The sequence below is a fragment of the Carya illinoinensis genome, chromosome 5 (assembly GCF_018687715.1).
Source record: "Carya illinoinensis cultivar Pawnee chromosome 5, C.illinoinensisPawnee_v1, whole genome shotgun sequence".
NCBI lineage: Eukaryota > Viridiplantae > Streptophyta > Magnoliopsida > Fagales > Juglandaceae > Carya > Carya illinoinensis.
Window position 1 is genome coordinate 2162433 of NC_056756.1, and position 19104 is coordinate 2181536.

Consider the following 19104-nt stretch of genomic DNA (forward strand, 5'->3'; position numbering starts at 1 on the left):
TTAAAAAGTGAATGATGTCGTCTTTGACATGTGAATCTTTTTTAGTTTGAATATGAAGTCTCATATGCTTATAAATAGATCATTTGAGAACTTCACATTTACAACACCAAGAGCCTACAACATTCATTCAAAGCTTTCATTCTCTCTTCTCTAAGCATTGAGCCTTAATCTTTGTTCATTTTTAGAGATATAATTTGCGTTGTATTGTTCTTATTTCACTCATTGAGAAGTGTTTTCTGATAACATACTCATTATCAGCTCTTGTATCAGTAAAAGAGTGTGTATAACCCTTGTGCGTGTAGAAAGTGTTCTACACAGGGAATAGTTGAATTACCACGTGTAAGGTGATTGCAAGTGTAGAGGGTGTTCTATACGGATCCTTTGTAGTGGTGTTGTTCAAATGTGTAATAGGTTTCTATCTCCACCTGAAGGAGGTTGAATAGTAAATTTGGGGATCCTTAAGGGGTAGTTTGAGACGAGAACGTAGGTAGTGGGGCCGAATCTCGTTAACATACTGAGTTTGCTTCTCTCTTACCCTTACTCTTTATATTTATTACTGTTTCGTATTTTGTTTATATTTTATATTGTATATTTGATTTATAATTGTTATTTTTTTTTAATACAACTCAATTCACCCCCCTCTTGTGTTAGTCATCTGGGCAACAGGAAGATTTCAAAACTTATCATAATGCACTTTTTAAGGAGAGTAAATGTTTTGAAAACTAGTGCTTATTGTACTCTTTTTCCTTCGCTAAGGTTTGTTTCTATTGGGTTTCTTTTGCAAGGTTTTAACGAGGCAATCCTAAAACACTTGGCGGTACACATGAATATTGTACTATTTTTCTTTCGTCATTGATTTTTTTCCCACAGGGCTTTTTCTTGACAAAATTTTAACGAGACATATTTTTTTATATTAAATTAATTTAATTTTTTTAATTATTATTTATATCAAGGTTTTAAAAACCGTTCCGTTCCAGCCGGAATTTTTCGTGCTGGAACAGTAACCGGAATCGGATAGGTGTCTATTCCGTTCCGGGTCAAATTCCTACCGTTCCGGTCAAATTCCGGTATTCCGGCCGGAATAGTAATTCCGGTCTAAAAAAAAAAAAAAAAAAACACTCTCTTGTAAATAAGTTGAAAAATAATGAATAAAATTGTACTTTTAGAGTTTAAATACCTCTTTCCGTGCACTAGAAATATTGTTACTTTTAATAATCTGTCTATTCTTTAATTTTTTTCCTTTATTTTTGTGTCTTAACTCAAGTTTATGATTTTTTTTAATATATATTCATTTTATAAATCTTTAATTTTTTTATATATATACACATATACATATCACACACTTACATATATATGTATTTATTTTATTAATTATTAGTTTATATATACATATAAATATTTATATATAATATATAATTAATTCCAAAACGATACACCGAAACGTACCAATACCAAAATATTCCGTTCCAGTGCCTCGACCGAAATGGTCTCCAGTAGGGGTGAGCATCGGCCGGTCCGGACCGGCAAAACCGACCGGACCGGCACTGTTTGGACCGGACCGGACCGGACCGAATTGGGTCCGGTCCGGTCCGGTCCCATTTTTAAGGGACCGAAAAGATTCGGTCCGGTCCCGGTCCGGGAGTTTTTCACCCCGGACCGGACCGGACCGGACCGAATAGGAAAAAAAATATATATATTATTTATATATATTATATATTAGCATATTACTAATATATATAATAGTATACTATATGTATATATATATATTAAATATATTACAATATAATTACATAAATATTAAAAAAAATGTCATTAAATATTAGCATATTATATAAATATATAGTTATCATTATTACTATAATTACATATAGTTATTAGTTATAGTATAGTTATTATTACATATATTTATTAGTTATAGTATTATTACTAATAGACTAATAGTATTAGCATATTACTAATATATATATAATACTATATGTATATATATTACAATATATTACAATATAATTACATAAATATTAAAAAAAATGTCATTAGATTAAAAAAAAAAAACAAAAAAAAAAGTCAACCTTGGACCGAATGGACCGACCGGACCGGACCGGACCGAATAGGACCGGACCGGACCGGTCCTGATGGAGTTCGGTCCGGTCCAGGGTGGGAAAACCCTGGACCGAATAGGTCCGGTCCGGTCCACAAAACCTCCCCGGACCGGACCGAACTCACCCCTAGTCTCCAGAACAGATTTCAAAACTTTAATTCATACATTACATATTTGATAAGAAAAAAAAAGTTTATGTATAATATAGATAGTATAAAGATGATTTGTGAAATTTTTCTTTAGAATTAGTGACATATTCAAATCGAACATTTTTGGATCAACCAACTCCATATCATTCCATGCGATTTAACAGTCGAGCGTAACAATTACCAAATACGAATAGTAATAGCATTTCACAATCTGGGTAGAGATTAATTAAAGGAACTGAGTTTAGTTGCACTCATACAAAGCATCACACAGCACAACATCGGCAATACAAAAAGATAAAACATCATTCTCCAAACCCTCATGGAAATAAACCACCCAGAGCAACTTAGTACTCATCACCCTCATCATCCTCGCCTTCAGCTGACTCAGCACCAACTTCCTCATAATCCTTCTCGAGGGCAGCAAGATCCTCACGAGCTTCAGAGAATTCTCCTTCCTCCATACCTTCACCCACATACCAGTGTACAAAGGCACGTTTCGCATACATGAGGTCAAACTTGTGGTCAATGCGGGAAAACACCTCAGCCACGCTGGTCGAGTTCGAGATCATGCAAACAGCCCTCTGCACCTTGGCAAGATCGCCTCCAGGAACAACAGTGGGAGGCTGGTAGTTAATACCGCACTTAAAACCAGTGGGGCACCAGTCAACAAACTGAATGGTCCGCTTGGTCTTTATAGTAGCAACAGCTGCGTTGACATCCTTAGGCACAACATCACCACGGTACATTAGGCAGCATGCCATGTACTTGCCATGGCGAGGATCACACTTGGCCATCATGGATGAGGGCTCAAAAGCACTGTTGGTGATTTCAGCCACTGAGAGTTGTTCATGATATGCTTTCTCAGCAGAGATGACTGGTGCATAAGAAGAAAGCATAAAGTGGATTCTGGGGTATGGGACCAAGTTGGTTTGAAATTCAGTCACATCTACATTCAGCGCACCATCAAACCTTAGAGAGGCAGTCAAAGATGAGATCACCTGAATTTCAGAAATAGAACAAACATTTAGATGAGACGAGCTATATCATAGCAACATAATCTAGTAAGCCCAACATAAATGTGACCCTGTTAGTAAAAAAGGACATATGCAAGTACAGATGCCTCTTTTTTATTCATATTTAATCTAATAACGCAATTATCTATCAAAACACAGAAGTTAATACTTCTAGATCATCTAAGTATGTTTATTAATTAGCAGACCAGATTCACAATTGTAAGCAATATGCCCATACACAAGTCCACGAAAGTTTTCCAGATTTCTTAAAAATGAAATAAGTTAGGATATCAACCTGAGAGACAAGACGGTTGAGGTTGGTGTAGGTGGGTCTCTCAATATCAAGGGAACGCCTGCAAATATCATAGATGGCCTCGTTGTCCAAAAGTACAGCCACATCAGTGTGCTCCAGGAGAGAGTGGGTTGAGAGGACACTGTTGTACGGCTCAACAACAGATGTGGAGACCTGGGGAGAAGGGTAGACTGTGAAACCCAGCTTTGATTTCTTGCCATAGTCGACGGACAATCGCTCCAAGAGAAGGGAGCCAAGCCCAGAACCAGTGCCCCCACCAACAGCATTGAATACTAGGAATCCTTGGAGGCCAGTGCAGTTGTCAGCAAGCTTTCTAATACGGTCCAAGCACAGATCAACAATCTCCTTGCCAACTGAAACAGGAAATGGATTTTCTCAGATCCTCTATTTGACATTCCACAAAAATACAGATGACAAATGTGAGATGCTTACTGGTATAGTGGCCACGGGCAAAGTTGTTGGCAGCATCCTCCTTGCCACTGATGAGCTGTTCTGGGTGGAAGAGCTGGCGGTAGGTTCCAGTCCTCACTTCATCAATGACAGTGGGCTCAAGGTCAACAAAGACAGCTCGAGGGACATGCTTCCCAGCACCAGTTTCACTGAAAAAGGTGTTGAATGCATCATCACCCCCACCAACGGTCTTGTCACTTGGCATTTGGCCATCAGGCTACACAAACAAGAAATCATTTAAGAGGTTCATCAATCAAACCAAAAGATTGAACCGACCTACCAAGTAAGGGCTAACCAGACCTACTAAGTGCCTATGAACGTTCAGCTAATCAATTTTAATGGCTTTCAAAACCAACCACCAATTCTCATTCACATACACAGCACAACATTTTCTTCATTATTTCCATTGAGGTACAGAAAACTACAATGAATAAATGCACTTTATGCTTTATGTATTTGTCTTAAAAAAGTTATGCATACTGCATAGACATACGATCCAAGCATGTACATACATACGCTCAGTTTTAGCACCATGTGTTTTTTGCATTTGATTTGATGAATATCCCCCATTCAGGATTTTTTCATTTATTTCTCTAAATTATCCCTCATTTTCACATAGTTTGGCCTGGATCTTTGCTCGAACTATACTTTGCATCTAAACAATAGCAAGGGAAAGCTTTCTTTAAGTTACTTTACCGATAAATGAAATGTTCCCAAGCTATTTATTGGATAATTCATCAGATCAATTCTCAGTCAATTGTGGCCAAATCTACAAAAAATTTCCTAGGTGATTTTCGATAACATGTGGAGCAACAATTAAATTATTACAACTGTATCACGAAGTCAAGCAAAGGATTACAATAGAACGAAACCTAGAGTAACTAAGGGAGAAGCTTGAAAACTAAATCGAATCAGAGCTTTAAAAAGCATTAAAAACATCCATGGTCCTAATGGAGATATTACAAAAGCCAGATCAGATGCTTAAAACAAACAGATCTTACAAATTGCAAACCCGCAGACAAAGGTCCATATCAAGATACCTATTAACTACTCAAAATAACACCGACAAGAGACAGATCTGAGGAAAAAACAAGCGGATCGAACCAGAAAATCACAGAAACTAATTTCCATTCGAATAAAACCCATAGAGAACGGAGAGTAGAATAATGAAGATAAATTGGAGAAAATCTGAAGGAAACTCAATAAAAATGTATCACCAAAATTAGGTGCGCAAATTGCAGATCTGACATACTAAAAGAAATCAGAGAAGAAAATCGCAGATCGCACAAAACAAAGAATCACAAAGATAGTTTCTATATTAAACTTATTACAAGGCAAAGAATGAGAAAAAGAGTACCTGGATGCCGTGCTCAAGACAGTAAAGCTCCCAGCAGGCATTGCCGACCTGAATACCGGCCTGACCAATGTGGATTGAGATGCACTCTCTCATTTTCGCTGGGAAGTGAAGAAAATTCTAGAAAACGAAGGAATATAGTAAAGGAAAAGAAACTGAGGGAGGCTTCCTCTTAGAAACGAAGGCGTTTATCAAGACGCCCTCTGGAGAAACCCTTGTGATAGATCTGAATCTTGCGGTTTGGTGTATATATAGCAGGAAGGAGCGAGAGACATTTAACCGGAGGTGTTGGTTGAGCCAGGGCGGATTGAGTTGGCTGTCAGCCTGTGATTGGAGGTTGGCGTAACCAACCTACTAACCACAGTTGGTATTTTATTTTTCAGATTTTGAATTATTAAATTTTGCCGCCCGAGTGGCCCACTGAGGGGTTACCGTTCTGTTTGGCAACAAGGCTAAATTTTTCCTCTACTCAGCTTAAGATTTTCGGTGCACCGTCTTACGATTTTGTTATTTTTTTATTATTTTATAAGTAAATTATATTAACAGTTATAAAGTACGTAATTGTCATACGTTTTTTTTAAAATAAATAAATATAAAATTTATATAAAAAGTTAATTTTTTATTAATAGGTTCAATTTTTTAAAAAAAAATACATAACGCTTATATCACCCATAACTATATCTTACATTACTAGTTTTTATAATCTATTTTATATCTGTATTAGTTTTATAATCCCAAATAATATAAGCGAGAGGTGTGCTGTAACTGTAAATGATAATCATTGAAGTTTACAGGTACAAGCAACCAAATTTGGTGGTCTCGTCTTTATGAACGGTCCCAATTCTGCCCGATGGGTGAACGGCATCATTTGTCGTCGATGATGCTAGATGGATAAATTTAGTAGCCAAAAGGGACGTCATCTAATAAGAGAGGTATTTTTTGTGTCTTGTTACAAGACATGTCATGCGTACAACACACAAGCCTTGTCCATTTGGAGATTTTTAAATTTTAATAGATAAAAAATGTATAAGAAATGATAAACGAGACCCGGCATCATCTAACAGCAAGAAGTTCTTATTGTTTCTTAAGCATAATATCTAAAGAAAATACTCCCTTTCGAAAATTAAAGCGAGATCTAATAGTTTAGGCTATTGGATTTCAGCTCTCTGCAGACCGAGCTCCCGAATAATTTTGGTTGCAACAATCTTTACAAAAACCATCTTAGCTAAATGACTCCAATACCAAAACTGGTCCTGGTGAATCAATTGAGGACATTGCCTCCATTCCCAACCATCAAACTGAGCATTTGAGCAATGCAGAGGATGGTGTCAAATGCCATAAAACATGCAAAACAGAAATAGAAGCAATTGATTTTCCTTGGAGCATAAGTTCTAACAAGCACACTGATAAGGAAACTAACATGCAGAACATTTCGTAAGCAGGATGGCCAAGTATCTAAAAAAGCCTTGAGAAACTAAACAGACCCTTTATTTAGTTTCAAGGGATGCAGACGACAACGATTAAGCTTGACGAGATGCAAGCATACTGTGATGACGCAGGCCAGGGGTCGCCAAGTAGTCAAGCACCCGTAAATGTAACTAAAACTTATCAATGAACTTATTCATCTGCTCATAAGTATTACACATGATCGCAAGAATAAGTTCTTCTGGGTCTTCATGCTGAAACCATCATTGTATTCATCACAAGCACAACAGTTACTTCCAAAGATGAAAATACTCTGATGCAATCTCATCATCCTTGATTCTGACAGTTCCTCTAATTATGTGTACCGTTATTGATGTTTTGAACATTTTCTAATTCTGGAGAGTACAAATCAAGTTGCAGGCTGTGAACCTGTCCATGCACGGCGATCATCATCAAATTCATTCACCTTTTGGTAGCGGCTTTCTTGTAGATAAGTTACCCCAGTCCATAAACCACGAATAAGTAGGATGCATACAAACACTACACTTCCAAGGGTGCAAACAACCTGGATTTAATACACAGTGAAAATGAAGGCCAGATTCTATCAGAGAAAGTTCACGGACTAAATCAATCACAAAGACCAAAAAGTACCACGGGTGACGGACCACGCACCAAGATTCTATCAGTGAAAATGAAAGCAATAATTACCCACGCACCAAGCTTCAGATAATTTTCTTAGCATATCTATGGCATGAGTGCAGCTCATGCCATATCAAGAGTCTACCAGCATTCACAGCAGTCTTAGAAACCATAGGTGGTCACTGAGCTTTTACAAAGGCCATATACTCGCATTACTCCCATTGCCTCTTATGTTATCATGGGCAGTGCCGTACTAACCTCCAATAAATTGCAAGAACAAACTACTGTTCTTTAATCTTATGGTATCTTTTGTGATACTATACTGCATGACCAAGGAACAGAAGATACCATGCCTCTTCCCCACCCCCCCAAAAAAAAACCCAAACACACACACACCAACACCCAATTTTCAACTCCTTCATGACATTGATTGATAAATGGATAAAAGGAAAAGTGAGCGTGTTGGTGCTAACATTTCAACTCCTTCATGATAATTTGAAGAAAACACAGCCTAAACTTTCTAAAAAGAAATTATCCAGAGCTGCAACATTTCAAGGACACGATAAAGGTTGGATGTAATGGGGCTGTCGATTGTCACCAAAAAAAAAAAAAAAACACAAAAAACAAAAGACGAAAGACGCTATGGGGTTGTCCCATTTTTTGTTGATAAAGATGAAGAAAGACACGCTGCTCACTAAAATTACTCCTAGCATATGCAAAGATTAGCATAAGAACTTTCTAGTTTCTGCTTACTTCCTACATGGTACTTGAAATTTGAAAGCCCAAGCATCCATGGATTGACAATCAAAATTATATGATTGAAGACTCTCAGTGTCAAAACTTACAAATGCATATTTAAATAACACAATTTCACAATATAAACAAACCCCCACCCCCCAAAAAAAAGGGGTATACAATAAACAGTAATAATGATTTCAATTTCAGAACTAAAAAGAACCAACAAAGATACGTGTAATTATATATAATGGCATTGATGCGCATGAATTTCCTTTATTTTTAAAGAATAATTATATGATGCATCCTACTTCTAAGAAATAATAATACAAAAATTCTATGTGCAGTCCTTTTTGTGCACTCTTTTTGTGCACTTCAGTGATATGATTGGTTGGATATTAAAAAAAAATTAATACAGCCAATCATATCAGTGGAGTGCGCAGAGAGTACGCAAAAGTGACTGTATGTAACATTGCTCATAATAATATGATACATCCTTACCTCAAGGAATGCCTTCAAAACCCACAGAAATGCCAGCAGTAAGACTCCGTTAACAGAAAACCCTACCTGCATTGACAAAAAGGGACATCACGAGATTTAATTCATTTTTCTTTTTGTTTGTTAGATTAGGAGAATCGAAGCCAAGAGGGTCCCTATTGAGTTTACCAGTTTGGCAGATATAGGAACAGGTAAAACAGATCGTACGGCCTTACGGGCTCGCCTCGAGATCTTCTTGAACATATTCTCAATAAACCGAACCAGCAGATCCAAGCTCCTATCTTCGTCTTCGTCAGCGTCGTCGTCGTCATCTTCGTCATCATCGAACTCGGGGCTGATCGAACGGCTCCAATTGCGAGTATCGTCAATGATACCTTCACTTCCCTGAAACCCAAATTTTTTGTTTTAATAATAATTAATTATATACAATGAAAGAGAAAGTAATGGATCTAGAGAGAGAGAGAGAGGGAGCAAGAAAAGAACCTGAGGGAATTTGGAGGCTCTTCTAGAGGCTTGGAGGAGAGGAAGCTTATGGAAAGAGTGGAATTGTCGGAGGGAGAATTTGAGAGACGAATTGGAGAGAAACTCAGACCGTGGAGACTGAGTGAATGATGAGAGAGAGAGAGGTGATGAGAGAGTCACCGAGAACGACATGCCGCGCGGTGACTTCTGTTGCTTTTGTTTGTGGGGAGACAAAACGCAGGTGTTTGAGACGGTGGTGGGAGCTCGGTGCCGTTAGTCAGTTAGGGCGCAGACAGGCGCACGTCGTTCAGTTCCGAGTGTCACGCTGCTACATCGTGAGTACAAGACAGTTCTCTCTGGACATCAACGACATGTCATCTATGTTACGAACATAGATGGATACATTGAAATTAGAATCCGAAGGCAGCCCAGATGCGGGGAAGTCCACATGCCACGGAACCTATTCCTCCACCGTTTGGGAGTAGAACATGCCGTCTCTTTCATTTAATACATGAAAGGGAATTGGTAAAAACACACCCACACAACCATTTAAAATGTATTCTATAATTTTAATATTATTTTTAAGGAAAATATTAAAAAATACTTATCCGACCTATGCATCGGACCGATAGCATATCTTATCTTTTTTTTAATATTAAAAAAATGTCTTATTGGTTAGATGCATGGTTTGGGGTCATTTACTAATAAGAAATAATTTAATCACAAAAAAATTATACAAAAGAAATCTCACAAACTGATATGACTTGATATGGTTAGTCAGATTATAAATTTAATGTACTTTTATTATAAAGTAAATCTAACAGATCAGATAAAACCAATCAATTTATTTGATTATTTTGTGTAATTATGGATGTAGCAGTACTTCTTACTAATTATATACTAATTGTGTCACTACCATATTTGTTTACACCAAATTTATTTGGTTCACACTGTTTATCTGTAATACCTTCTTTTTTTTTTAGTAATATTATATGCAATTGTGGAGTGTGCAAACGACGCGCAATCATTTTGAAAAAGAGTGAAGTTCACGATTAAAAAGTTAATTTTTTTTCATGTGGGTCTCATACTAATTCACTTTTTTCAAAGAGGCTGCACGGTATTTACACAACTACGACTCCAAATATCATTTTTCTCTTTTTATCCACCTCTATCATACTAGTACCTAATATATATTCACGATGTACTCTCATATATAAATTGTGATATTAATATCTTTTATAAATGTCAAGTCCGTAGGAGTTAAGTACTGTTAATTGTTTGGTCTTGAGTGTACCAATTACAGAATAACATGTCATAAGCTTCCTCTCCTCCAATTAGACCTTATGATCCAAGCTATACATCGCAAAACTAATATTAATTAATTATAATTATCCCACCCTAGCTGTAATGTAATGTAATGATTCTTATCTCTGTTTTTTTTTTACCGGTTGTTGTTGTAAATTAGTTTACGGGAAGATAATTCAAGCTTATGATCTGCTCCTTGTTCCGAGTTTTGACATATAATTAAGCGGTCAGGTTGAATCTGTTGCATGCGCCCTACGTGTTAGGTTTGGATGGACATGGTCAGGGGATCGAGGCCATATGACACCAGAGTACATTAATGGCTAGCTATTGCTTTATGCATGCATTAAAGTGATTGTTACGAATCATTTTCCCAATATTAGTCGTCCTCTGTGAAACCATTAAAGTTCTTTCCAGATATTATCTGCATAACTAGAAGGAATACCTCATATATAATCTGATTTCCTTTCCAAAATCTTCACCTGTAAGCATTATTTATCTTGCCGGAGTCATTTTTCAGGATCTTCGAGTTGGATGGAGACGCAGAGGAATTTAAGCTTTGCTGTGGAATCCGGGTACACGACCTCTAAGTTTGATGATGATGGCCGCGTAAAACGAACTGGTATTTCTTTTATTTTTCTATAAGCACACATACATCTTCACGACTTCATGTTTCTTGGGGCTTCGCTTCATTTCCTTTTTGCATGGTTTCAATTTTTGAAGGAACCGTGGCGAGTGCAAGTGCACATATCATAACAGCCGTTATTGGGTCTGGAGTACTGTCTCTGGCATGGGCGATGGCTCAGCTGGGTTGGATCGCGGGGATTGCTGCTATCCTTATTTTCTCTCTCATCACTCTGCTTACTTCTAGTCTACTTGCCGACAGTTATAGGTCGCCTGACCCTGTTAGTGGGAGAAGAAACTACAATTACATGGAGGCTGTAAAAAATAACTTAGGTAAGAAAAAGACTGCATGCACGCTTTTGTTGTTATTGTTGCTGCTGACCCAAAACATGATATCTTCCAAAACATTAGTTTGTTGATGCTATACGACTCATTTGACTATGAGAGATCTTCAGGTACAGGTGCCTTTTGCGTTCAAAGTTATATAGGCAAATCTACAACTGGGTCTCATACTCTCTCTCTCTCTCTCTCTCTCTCTCTCTCTCTCTCTCTCTCTCTCTCTCTCTCTCTCTCTCTCTCTCTCTCTCTCTCTCTCTCTCTCCACAGGAGGAATCAAGTACAAGCTTTGTGGGGTAGCACAATATACAAATCTTGTAGGAATAACTATTGGATACACCATCACTTCTGCTATTAGCATGGCGTAAGAGCTATCCACCAAAATCTCATCATATCTGTGTGCTTGTAATAATTTGTTCATACGGTTCACAAGTGAGATCTATCATTTACGCTAAGCCTAATATCGAAAGATCGATATACTTCTCACCATAAATGGCTTAATTCCCTTCATTTATGTGCACATAATTAATGTATTCTTAAATGTTCTGAGCGCATCAGTAAGAAGATTGCATATATATTATGACTGTTGATTTCGTTTTTCTTAACCAGGGCCGTCAAAAGATCGCACTGCCTTCACAAGAATGGCCATGACGCAGGATGTCACACTTCAAACAATCCCTACATGATCATTTTTGGGATCATTGAGATTGTTATAAGCCAAATACCTAATTTTCACGACCTTGCAGGGCTCTCCTACGTCGCAGCTGTAATGTCTTTCTCCTACGCTTTCATAGGCATCGGTCTCTCGATAGCACGAATAGCAGGTCCAGCAACAATGCAAATTTTAAATATCGTTGGGAAGTACCAACCATTGGGGGTTGGGGCTGGGGGAGGGGAATTTCATTGGCATGACAGATTTTGATGGCCTTCGATCCATTGAAAGTAGTGGTTAGTTAAGTATGATTTTTTTGGTTTCAAGTGTTTTCGTCTTTTCAATTTTGCAGATGGGAAAGCTGGGAAGACAAGCATCTCAGGTGTAAGTGCAGGAGTAGATGTGACAATTTCACAGAAGGTGTGGAACAGTTTACAGGCCATTGGAAACATTGCCTTTGCCTATTCGTACTCGAATGTCCTCATTGAAATACAGGCAAGCTCTATCACGATCTCTAAGTACATATGCATAATCTTCTTCCACTCGTTTCAAGAGTACTTATAATAAATTGGATAATCCATCACAAAATATTTTCTTCCAAAATAATGTTGACTGAAATTTCAATAAATTGCAGGATACACTAAAATCAAGCCCACCAGAGAACCTGATGATGAAGAGAGCTGCCGCCATTGGAGTGTCAGTTACCACCGGCTTCTACTTCCTGTGTGGAGTTCTGGGCTATGCAGCGTTTGGAAACGGAGCGCCTGGCAATTTTTTAACAGGATTTGGTTTTTATGAACCTTACTGGCTTATTGACATTGCTAACATTTGCATCATTGTCCATCTTGTGGGAGCTTACCAGGTAATAATTATTTTAAAAAATATTATATAGCTAGCCTAGAGCAAGGAGTGGGTTTTGCATGTGCATGACAAATCTTAGGTTTACAAAGAGATTCCAAAAGTAAAGCAGATCTCTACGTGAACCTAGCATCTCTCTTTGTAAACCTTGCACGTGATCTCCTTGTATAGAGTTGGTCTAAACCCAATACAAGGAAGTTCATCGACTCGTTGTATATGCCACTAGATGTGAAATTTATGCTAGCTGCTGCTTTATTTGTTTATTTGCGAGTAAATTCAAATTATATATGCGTGTAGGTTTTCAGCCAGCCATTACACCAAAGTGCGGAAAAGTGGTTTATCAGCAGGTGTGGAACAGGTCATTTCATAGTACAAGAACATCAGATTGTCATTCCGTTTGTGGGTATTTACAACGTGAGTTTCCTCCGGTTGATCTGGAGAACAATGTATGTGATATTTACGTCTGCGATCGCCATGATGTTTCCAGTCTTCAACAGTGTTTTGGGCTTGCTTGGAGCCGCAGCATTCTGGCCATTGACTGTGTATCTACCAATAGAGATGCACATTTCGCAGGCTAAAATTCGCAGTTTTTCTCTTCCCTGGATTTGGCTAAAGATATTGTGCTGGGTTTGCTTGACTGTATCACTCGCTGCTGGTTTCGCATGCATTCAAGGCATTATTTCGGAGCTTAAACACTACCAGCCTTTCAAGTCTGTTTCTTGACGTATCTTCTGAGGCAACCTTTGTGAACCCTTGTTTGAATTAATTATCCATGTTATCGCATGTTGGCTAGGGCCGTTGGAGAGATGCATGTAATGGGTCATCTTACTATTATCCCTTGAAATTATAAATAGTACTGGGAATTGCTCTAATAATTAATGTGAGTGGGAGTACGATCTGCATATATACAACTCAGCTACTATGGTTGTTAAACCCCAAATAGTCGACCATGATAATATTCAACTTCTAGTTTTTATATATTTATCTTGATTTATTTTCTACTTTTGTGGTGAATAACCTTCCCATAACGAAAAAAAAAAAACGAACGTAAACATAATCCCATCTGATCAACCGCACTTCAAAAACCAGTTTACCAGGCAAAAATAGAAGCTAGCGGAAAAAGATGTCAAAAGAGAATTGTATCTCGTGAGATTCTGGGCTAAAACCATTCAACTCATAGGTCTGTGATACAAGATAACATGACAGCTTATCTAGATAATGGTGTGCAAGGCACTTTAACATAAATTGATGTGGAAAGTTCTATACTAATGTTAGGATTTATACAAGCAAAGAATGAGCAAGAGCAAATAGATAAGCCACAGAAACATGAGATTAATTGAGTACTAAGGAGGTGTATGTGAAAACACTGCCCTTTAATTTACACGTGGGGCAATCTGTGAAATCCTTTCTTCTTCTAGAAGTGCATATGGATCGATATATTGGGGTGGCGAAATAGATGTCTTGCTTGCATCATGGACAAAAGTTGGTCCAAAGTACTGCCAAAGAAAAGAGGAAGAAACTCAAATTTAGATTCCATCAAATGACCAGCATTGCGATGCAATAAGATAAGGAAATGACTCAAATCTTTCTCTAACTCCACCTCATGTGTTCATTACAAGCAGAACGATTTCAACAAATATAAATAAGATATAAGGCAGAGTAGAAAAGTAAGTCCAACAGGTCACAAACGGCAATAAGAACATTAATATTATCAGGTGATTGTTCAAGTCAATATTCATGGGTACCGAGAGTCAAATACTAAAAGCCTCCATTTTCAAGCAGTTGCCAATCTAATTTTAAATTTTGCTTGAAAATTTGTCTGTCCTTCCTTCAAATATTGTACAAGTTTGACATGCATTCAGCAAAGGAAAGGCACATGCCAAAGTTAGGTTCCCATTGGTAATGAATGAAACTAATTTGCCTTTGCCAATTCAAGAATATATTGGTCACTAAATATCTAGAAGATAATTCAACAGTTTGATATTCAGTCCGCATGTGACTTCTTTGTGGAAATTTGAAGCCAAAGTGAGAATCCTCCAAAACAAAAGAAACATGACAACATAATATCCAACTTAGAATGTTAGTGAAAACTGGGTCCAAGGATCTTGTGGTTCTATTATAATAAAGTTGATTTCGTAACAGCACTTCCTAAATGAAGTTAACATAATCGAACATTTCAAAAATATTAGACACTAAAAAATAAAGCTAAACAAAACTAGAAATGTTTAAAATCGATCCATAAACATTGTCTAGCAGATGCAAACAACAAATGAACAATCACAGATCAAAGGTGGAGAGAGAGAGAGAGAGAGAGAGAGAGAGAGAGAGAGAGCTTACAAAGTAGAGAGCCAAAAAGAATGTAACAGTTATAAGGATCAACGGCCAAAATCCAAAGAAGAATGTCCCTCCAATTGTTAACAAAAGTCTAGCCCGAGGAATTAAACCCTGAAACAATGTATATAAGTCAGTTTTCATGTACAATGTGTCCATGTCACAACAATAAAGCAAAGAGGAAGCCTAAGAAACAAGTTCACTCTGATAAATTTCTTGACATAACACTATCATATATTTGATTTACTGGAAAGAGTAAAAATTTATTAACTAATTCCTAACCATCTCAAAAAATGTTATCAACCTGCCCCCATTTCCTTACATTCGATTTGCTTATCTTCATGGGCAACTAACATATTACAAGGAACGACATGTAAGAGGAAAATCATGAATCAATGACCAGTTCCGTATTTGACATAAAAATACAAGAAGCTTTGGATAACTTCTATGCAGATTAAGCAGAAGGTTTTGACAATTATATGGTGGACGTTGGTTACAAAGAACCTCTTACTCTGCCAAAGTTACACAAGATTAGATAAACTCAGTTCAAGAAGATCTATCACTCTAAAAGTGTACTAATTGCTACTTGGAATTATGTTTCACGTTTCCTCTCTCTCTCTCTCTCTCTCTCTCTCTCTCTCTCTCTCTCTCTCTCTCTCTCTCTTTTTTTTAAATTGGGTAACTTCAGCATAATTGAAGAAAGAGTACCCAAGTACATTTTTAAGGGGGCATGCCCCCGTATAATGCTATACAAAGTGTCACTATAAATACTGTAGACATTTGCATAGCCAACCACACAAGCAACAACACAGCTCCAAGGCACATCTGCTTCAAACACAAGAAGACCAAGGCAAAACTGCTACAGACACCACCCAGGATAGCTGTTACAGACACAAGATATAACAAGCACAACAAAACAGAACTGAGCAACCATGGCACAAAGCAGGATTATCAAAAGGAACTCCTTCCTTTTGTCTCCATTAGATAATATTTGCTTTTTGTCTCTGAAAAAGGATATTTTCCACTGAACTAATACCACTCCTGAATCTTTGAGGTAAATTGATTTTACTATATACTATGCTGCATAAGTTCAACAGATTAAAGCATTGAAAGCATATAAAACAGACACTGGTTCCAAGCCTCTGAACCAGTGTCTGGATAAACTGATTCAAGATAACGCCAATGAAAACTTTGAGGTAAGCGTATTGAATTAAAATAAAAAGAAAAAATTTGGACCTCAAGTCCTTCACTGTTCAATTCCATGGAGCGCTCTCTTTGATTAGATAGGCTTTTGTCAAGCTCAGTTGAGACTGCATTTCTATTCGAAAATCCTATATCTTCTTCCTTCAAATTTGTTTCGTTATCCAGTCCATATTTGCTTCTTTTTGTTTCTTCAAGCAATGAAGTCGGAGTCATGCCCCTCTTCCTCAGTTCCTTCATAAATAATGACTCAGGAGGTTCTTCACCTGAAAAATATTGGTCATGTGAGACACCAAAAGTGAAATCATCATTAAGGAGAATCGTACTGCATTACCAAGGAGTCAGCAGGAAAAAAATTGGAAATGAATTCCTCACAAGGGTCGAATAGAACATCTAATGAAGCTAGAAAATAATCGAACATCTTCAAAAAGCAATGTTGTGAAAGACATTTCTGAAACTAACCCAAGGTGTTTGTATATATGCCATCAAGCTATGAGATTGAGGGGTAAAATTGGTTCACAGTCCATAACATCTTCACCATCCAGAGTAACAATGAGTTGAAGAATAGTGGTGGGGCTCGTATTTACTACAGTGAGATCTTAGTGTGTTAGGGTACTTCAATATAAAATCATCAATAAACACTAAACACGCGTGCACGCGCACAGAGAGAGAGAGAGAGAGAGAGAGAGAGAGAGAGAGAGAGAGAGCTCTGATGAAAAGTTTTGCACTGCTAGAGGCATTCCCGGCACAATCAGTTATTAAAATTCAGGCAAAATGAGATCCTAAATTCCACATGTGGATAGTTTTCATACTTGAGCAAAAAAATAAAAATCCTAACTTGGTAAACAGCACGGCACCATTTCACAGTTCGAACATACGGACCAAAAGAAAGCCCTCTTGACCTGAGAGCAACGCAGTAGAATAACCCACTCAGTTACGTCAATCAAAAGAGCAAGACACAAATTAACAGAAGTTCTACCTCTCTTTTGTGACTTACCATGAATTGGTCCGAGATGTCTAGCCCAACGTATTTACCCAAATTATTCCACTTTTATTAAGAGATTAAATAAATTCTTTCGCTTTCTGTCAACGCAAAATCAAAGCACTTGTACATAAAAAAATAAAAAATAGTAGTACGCTTAATTTCTACAATCTTTTGGTGGACTAGTAAGAAATTAGAGCTCCATACTTACAATTTTCCATACTCGACCCCAAGAAAATTAAAAAAGGTACCGTTTTTACTGGAATTTAAACTGAGTTTTCAATAACAATAACCTAAAATATGAGCTCTTGGAAACTCCATGTTTCCTTCACTAAGTTTTCTCAGCAACCAAACAGAGAGTTACTTTCTTTTCCTACCCCAATAAAAACAAGTGTCAATAAAACAAAAACAAAACCCGAAAATAAAGACGAAGAAAGAAATAAGAAAGACGAAGAATGGACTGAGTAGGAGAAGCTTGCCGTTGCTTTGGTTGTCGCTGTCTCGAGCTTCACAACAGACCCTAAAACCTTTGGTCGTATAGTACCTGGAGCTCCTACACCAACCAAACCTCAGAAACTTTTTCCTGGAATCCGATTCCGAGCTCCATTTTCCCGGGAAGTTTGGCAGGGGAATTGAAACCGGAGTGAAAGCGGATTTCAAAATTTGTAGAGAGGCCATTTGGTAAATTTGGAGCAAGTAGGAGAAGAAGTTCTAGAGAGATTTCATTGCCAGAGTTCAAAAAAAAAAAATAAAGAAAATAAGAAAAAGAAGGGAAGTGGTTTGAGACTGAAGAAGAGGAGGCGGGGAAGGGGCGTATTTTAGTGCGGGAGCGCTTCCTGTGGCTAACGTGCGCGGTGAGAGGTACAGGCAGGTTTGTGGCTGCAAGTTGCGGTTAGAATACGGACAAATGGAAACTTGTTCTCAAGTCTTTCCCCAATTTTTAAATAAATAATAAAACCCATACATCATTTAAAAATAAATAATAAATAAACTAAATTATTGGGAAAATCACAACACAACTACGTTATAATAATTAAAATCTCACTTATTCCATTGGTTCCTTTTCATTGTTTTAATTTTTTTAACTAAACAAATGAATAATTCATAATTCATAAAAGTTTTAACACAATTTAAAAAGAAAAGAAAATAAAAGAAATTGGAGTTCTATTTCTGAGGTAGTAGGCACCAGGCAGTGGTAGCCTCAAATTCTTAGAGTTGTGTGTTAACTGAGAAATTTAAAAAGTGATTAGGAAGATATGAAAGGAGAAGAGGATATTTAGGTCCCCACAAGAAGGTTGGTTAATGCATGAAACGAGAAGTAGGTTGTTTGGACACTAGTATTAGATGAAATAATTTTAGATAAAAGTTAAAAGTTAAATAAATGTTATTTTTTAATATTATTATTATTTTAAAATTTAAAAAAGTTAAATTATTTATTATATTTTGTATAAAAATTTTAAAAAATTATAATAATAAAACGAGAAGAAATGAGATGGATTGAGAATATCATGATATATATTGACCTTTAAGATTTCATCATCTTTTAAATTATTTTAAATTTATAAGTACTTAACACAGAGAGATGATATTCAACAACAACCAAAAAACCTATATGCTTAAAAAATTATATATGAATAAAAGAAGACAAAAGAGGGGAAAATGTCTAATTTTTTAAATTTCATA

At 36.9% G+C, this 19104-nt stretch overlaps 4 protein-coding genes across 4 annotated transcripts; 1 reads left to right on the top strand and 3 right to left on the bottom strand.

Annotated features, from left to right (window-relative positions):
* Window positions 1–2424: 2424 nt before the first annotated feature.
* On the bottom strand, window positions 2425–5607 carry LOC122309509 (tubulin alpha chain). Its single transcript, XM_043123019.1, has 4 exons — window positions 5381–5607; window positions 4006–4240; window positions 3556–3926; window positions 2425–3245 (listed from the first exon to the last, which is right to left on the bottom strand). The coding sequence occupies exons 1-4, from the start codon at window positions 5471–5473 to the stop codon at window positions 2592–2594; spliced, it is 1353 nt and encodes a 450-aa protein (XP_042978953.1). The 5' UTR covers window positions 5474–5607; the 3' UTR covers window positions 2425–2591.
* Window positions 5608–6722: 1115 nt separating this feature from the next.
* Window positions 6723–9630, bottom strand: LOC122309510 (protein SHORT HYPOCOTYL IN WHITE LIGHT 1). The gene is made up of 4 exons (XM_043123020.1): window positions 9158–9630; window positions 8843–9058; window positions 8678–8743; window positions 6723–7367 (listed from the first exon to the last, which is right to left on the bottom strand). The coding sequence occupies exons 1-4, from the start codon at window positions 9326–9328 to the stop codon at window positions 7212–7214; spliced, it is 609 nt and encodes a 202-aa protein (XP_042978954.1). The 5' UTR covers window positions 9329–9630; the 3' UTR covers window positions 6723–7211.
* Window positions 9631–10794: 1164 nt separating this feature from the next.
* LOC122311085 (amino acid permease 6-like) lies at window positions 10795–13848 on the top strand. The gene is made up of 7 exons (XM_043125460.1): window positions 10795–11060; window positions 11162–11395; window positions 11669–11762; window positions 12008–12222; window positions 12403–12545; window positions 12685–12912; window positions 13206–13848. The coding sequence occupies exons 1-7, from the start codon at window positions 10973–10975 to the stop codon at window positions 13629–13631; spliced, it is 1428 nt and encodes a 475-aa protein (XP_042981394.1). The 5' UTR covers window positions 10795–10972; the 3' UTR covers window positions 13632–13848.
* Window positions 13849–14032: 184 nt separating this feature from the next.
* Window positions 14033–18186, bottom strand: LOC122311086. The gene is made up of 4 exons (XM_043125461.1): window positions 17901–18186; window positions 16476–16705; window positions 15246–15353; window positions 14033–14404 (listed from the first exon to the last, which is right to left on the bottom strand). The coding sequence occupies exons 1-4, from the start codon at window positions 18097–18099 to the stop codon at window positions 14282–14284; spliced, it is 660 nt and encodes a 219-aa protein (XP_042981395.1). The 5' UTR covers window positions 18100–18186; the 3' UTR covers window positions 14033–14281.
* Window positions 18187–19104: the final 918 nt, after the last annotated feature.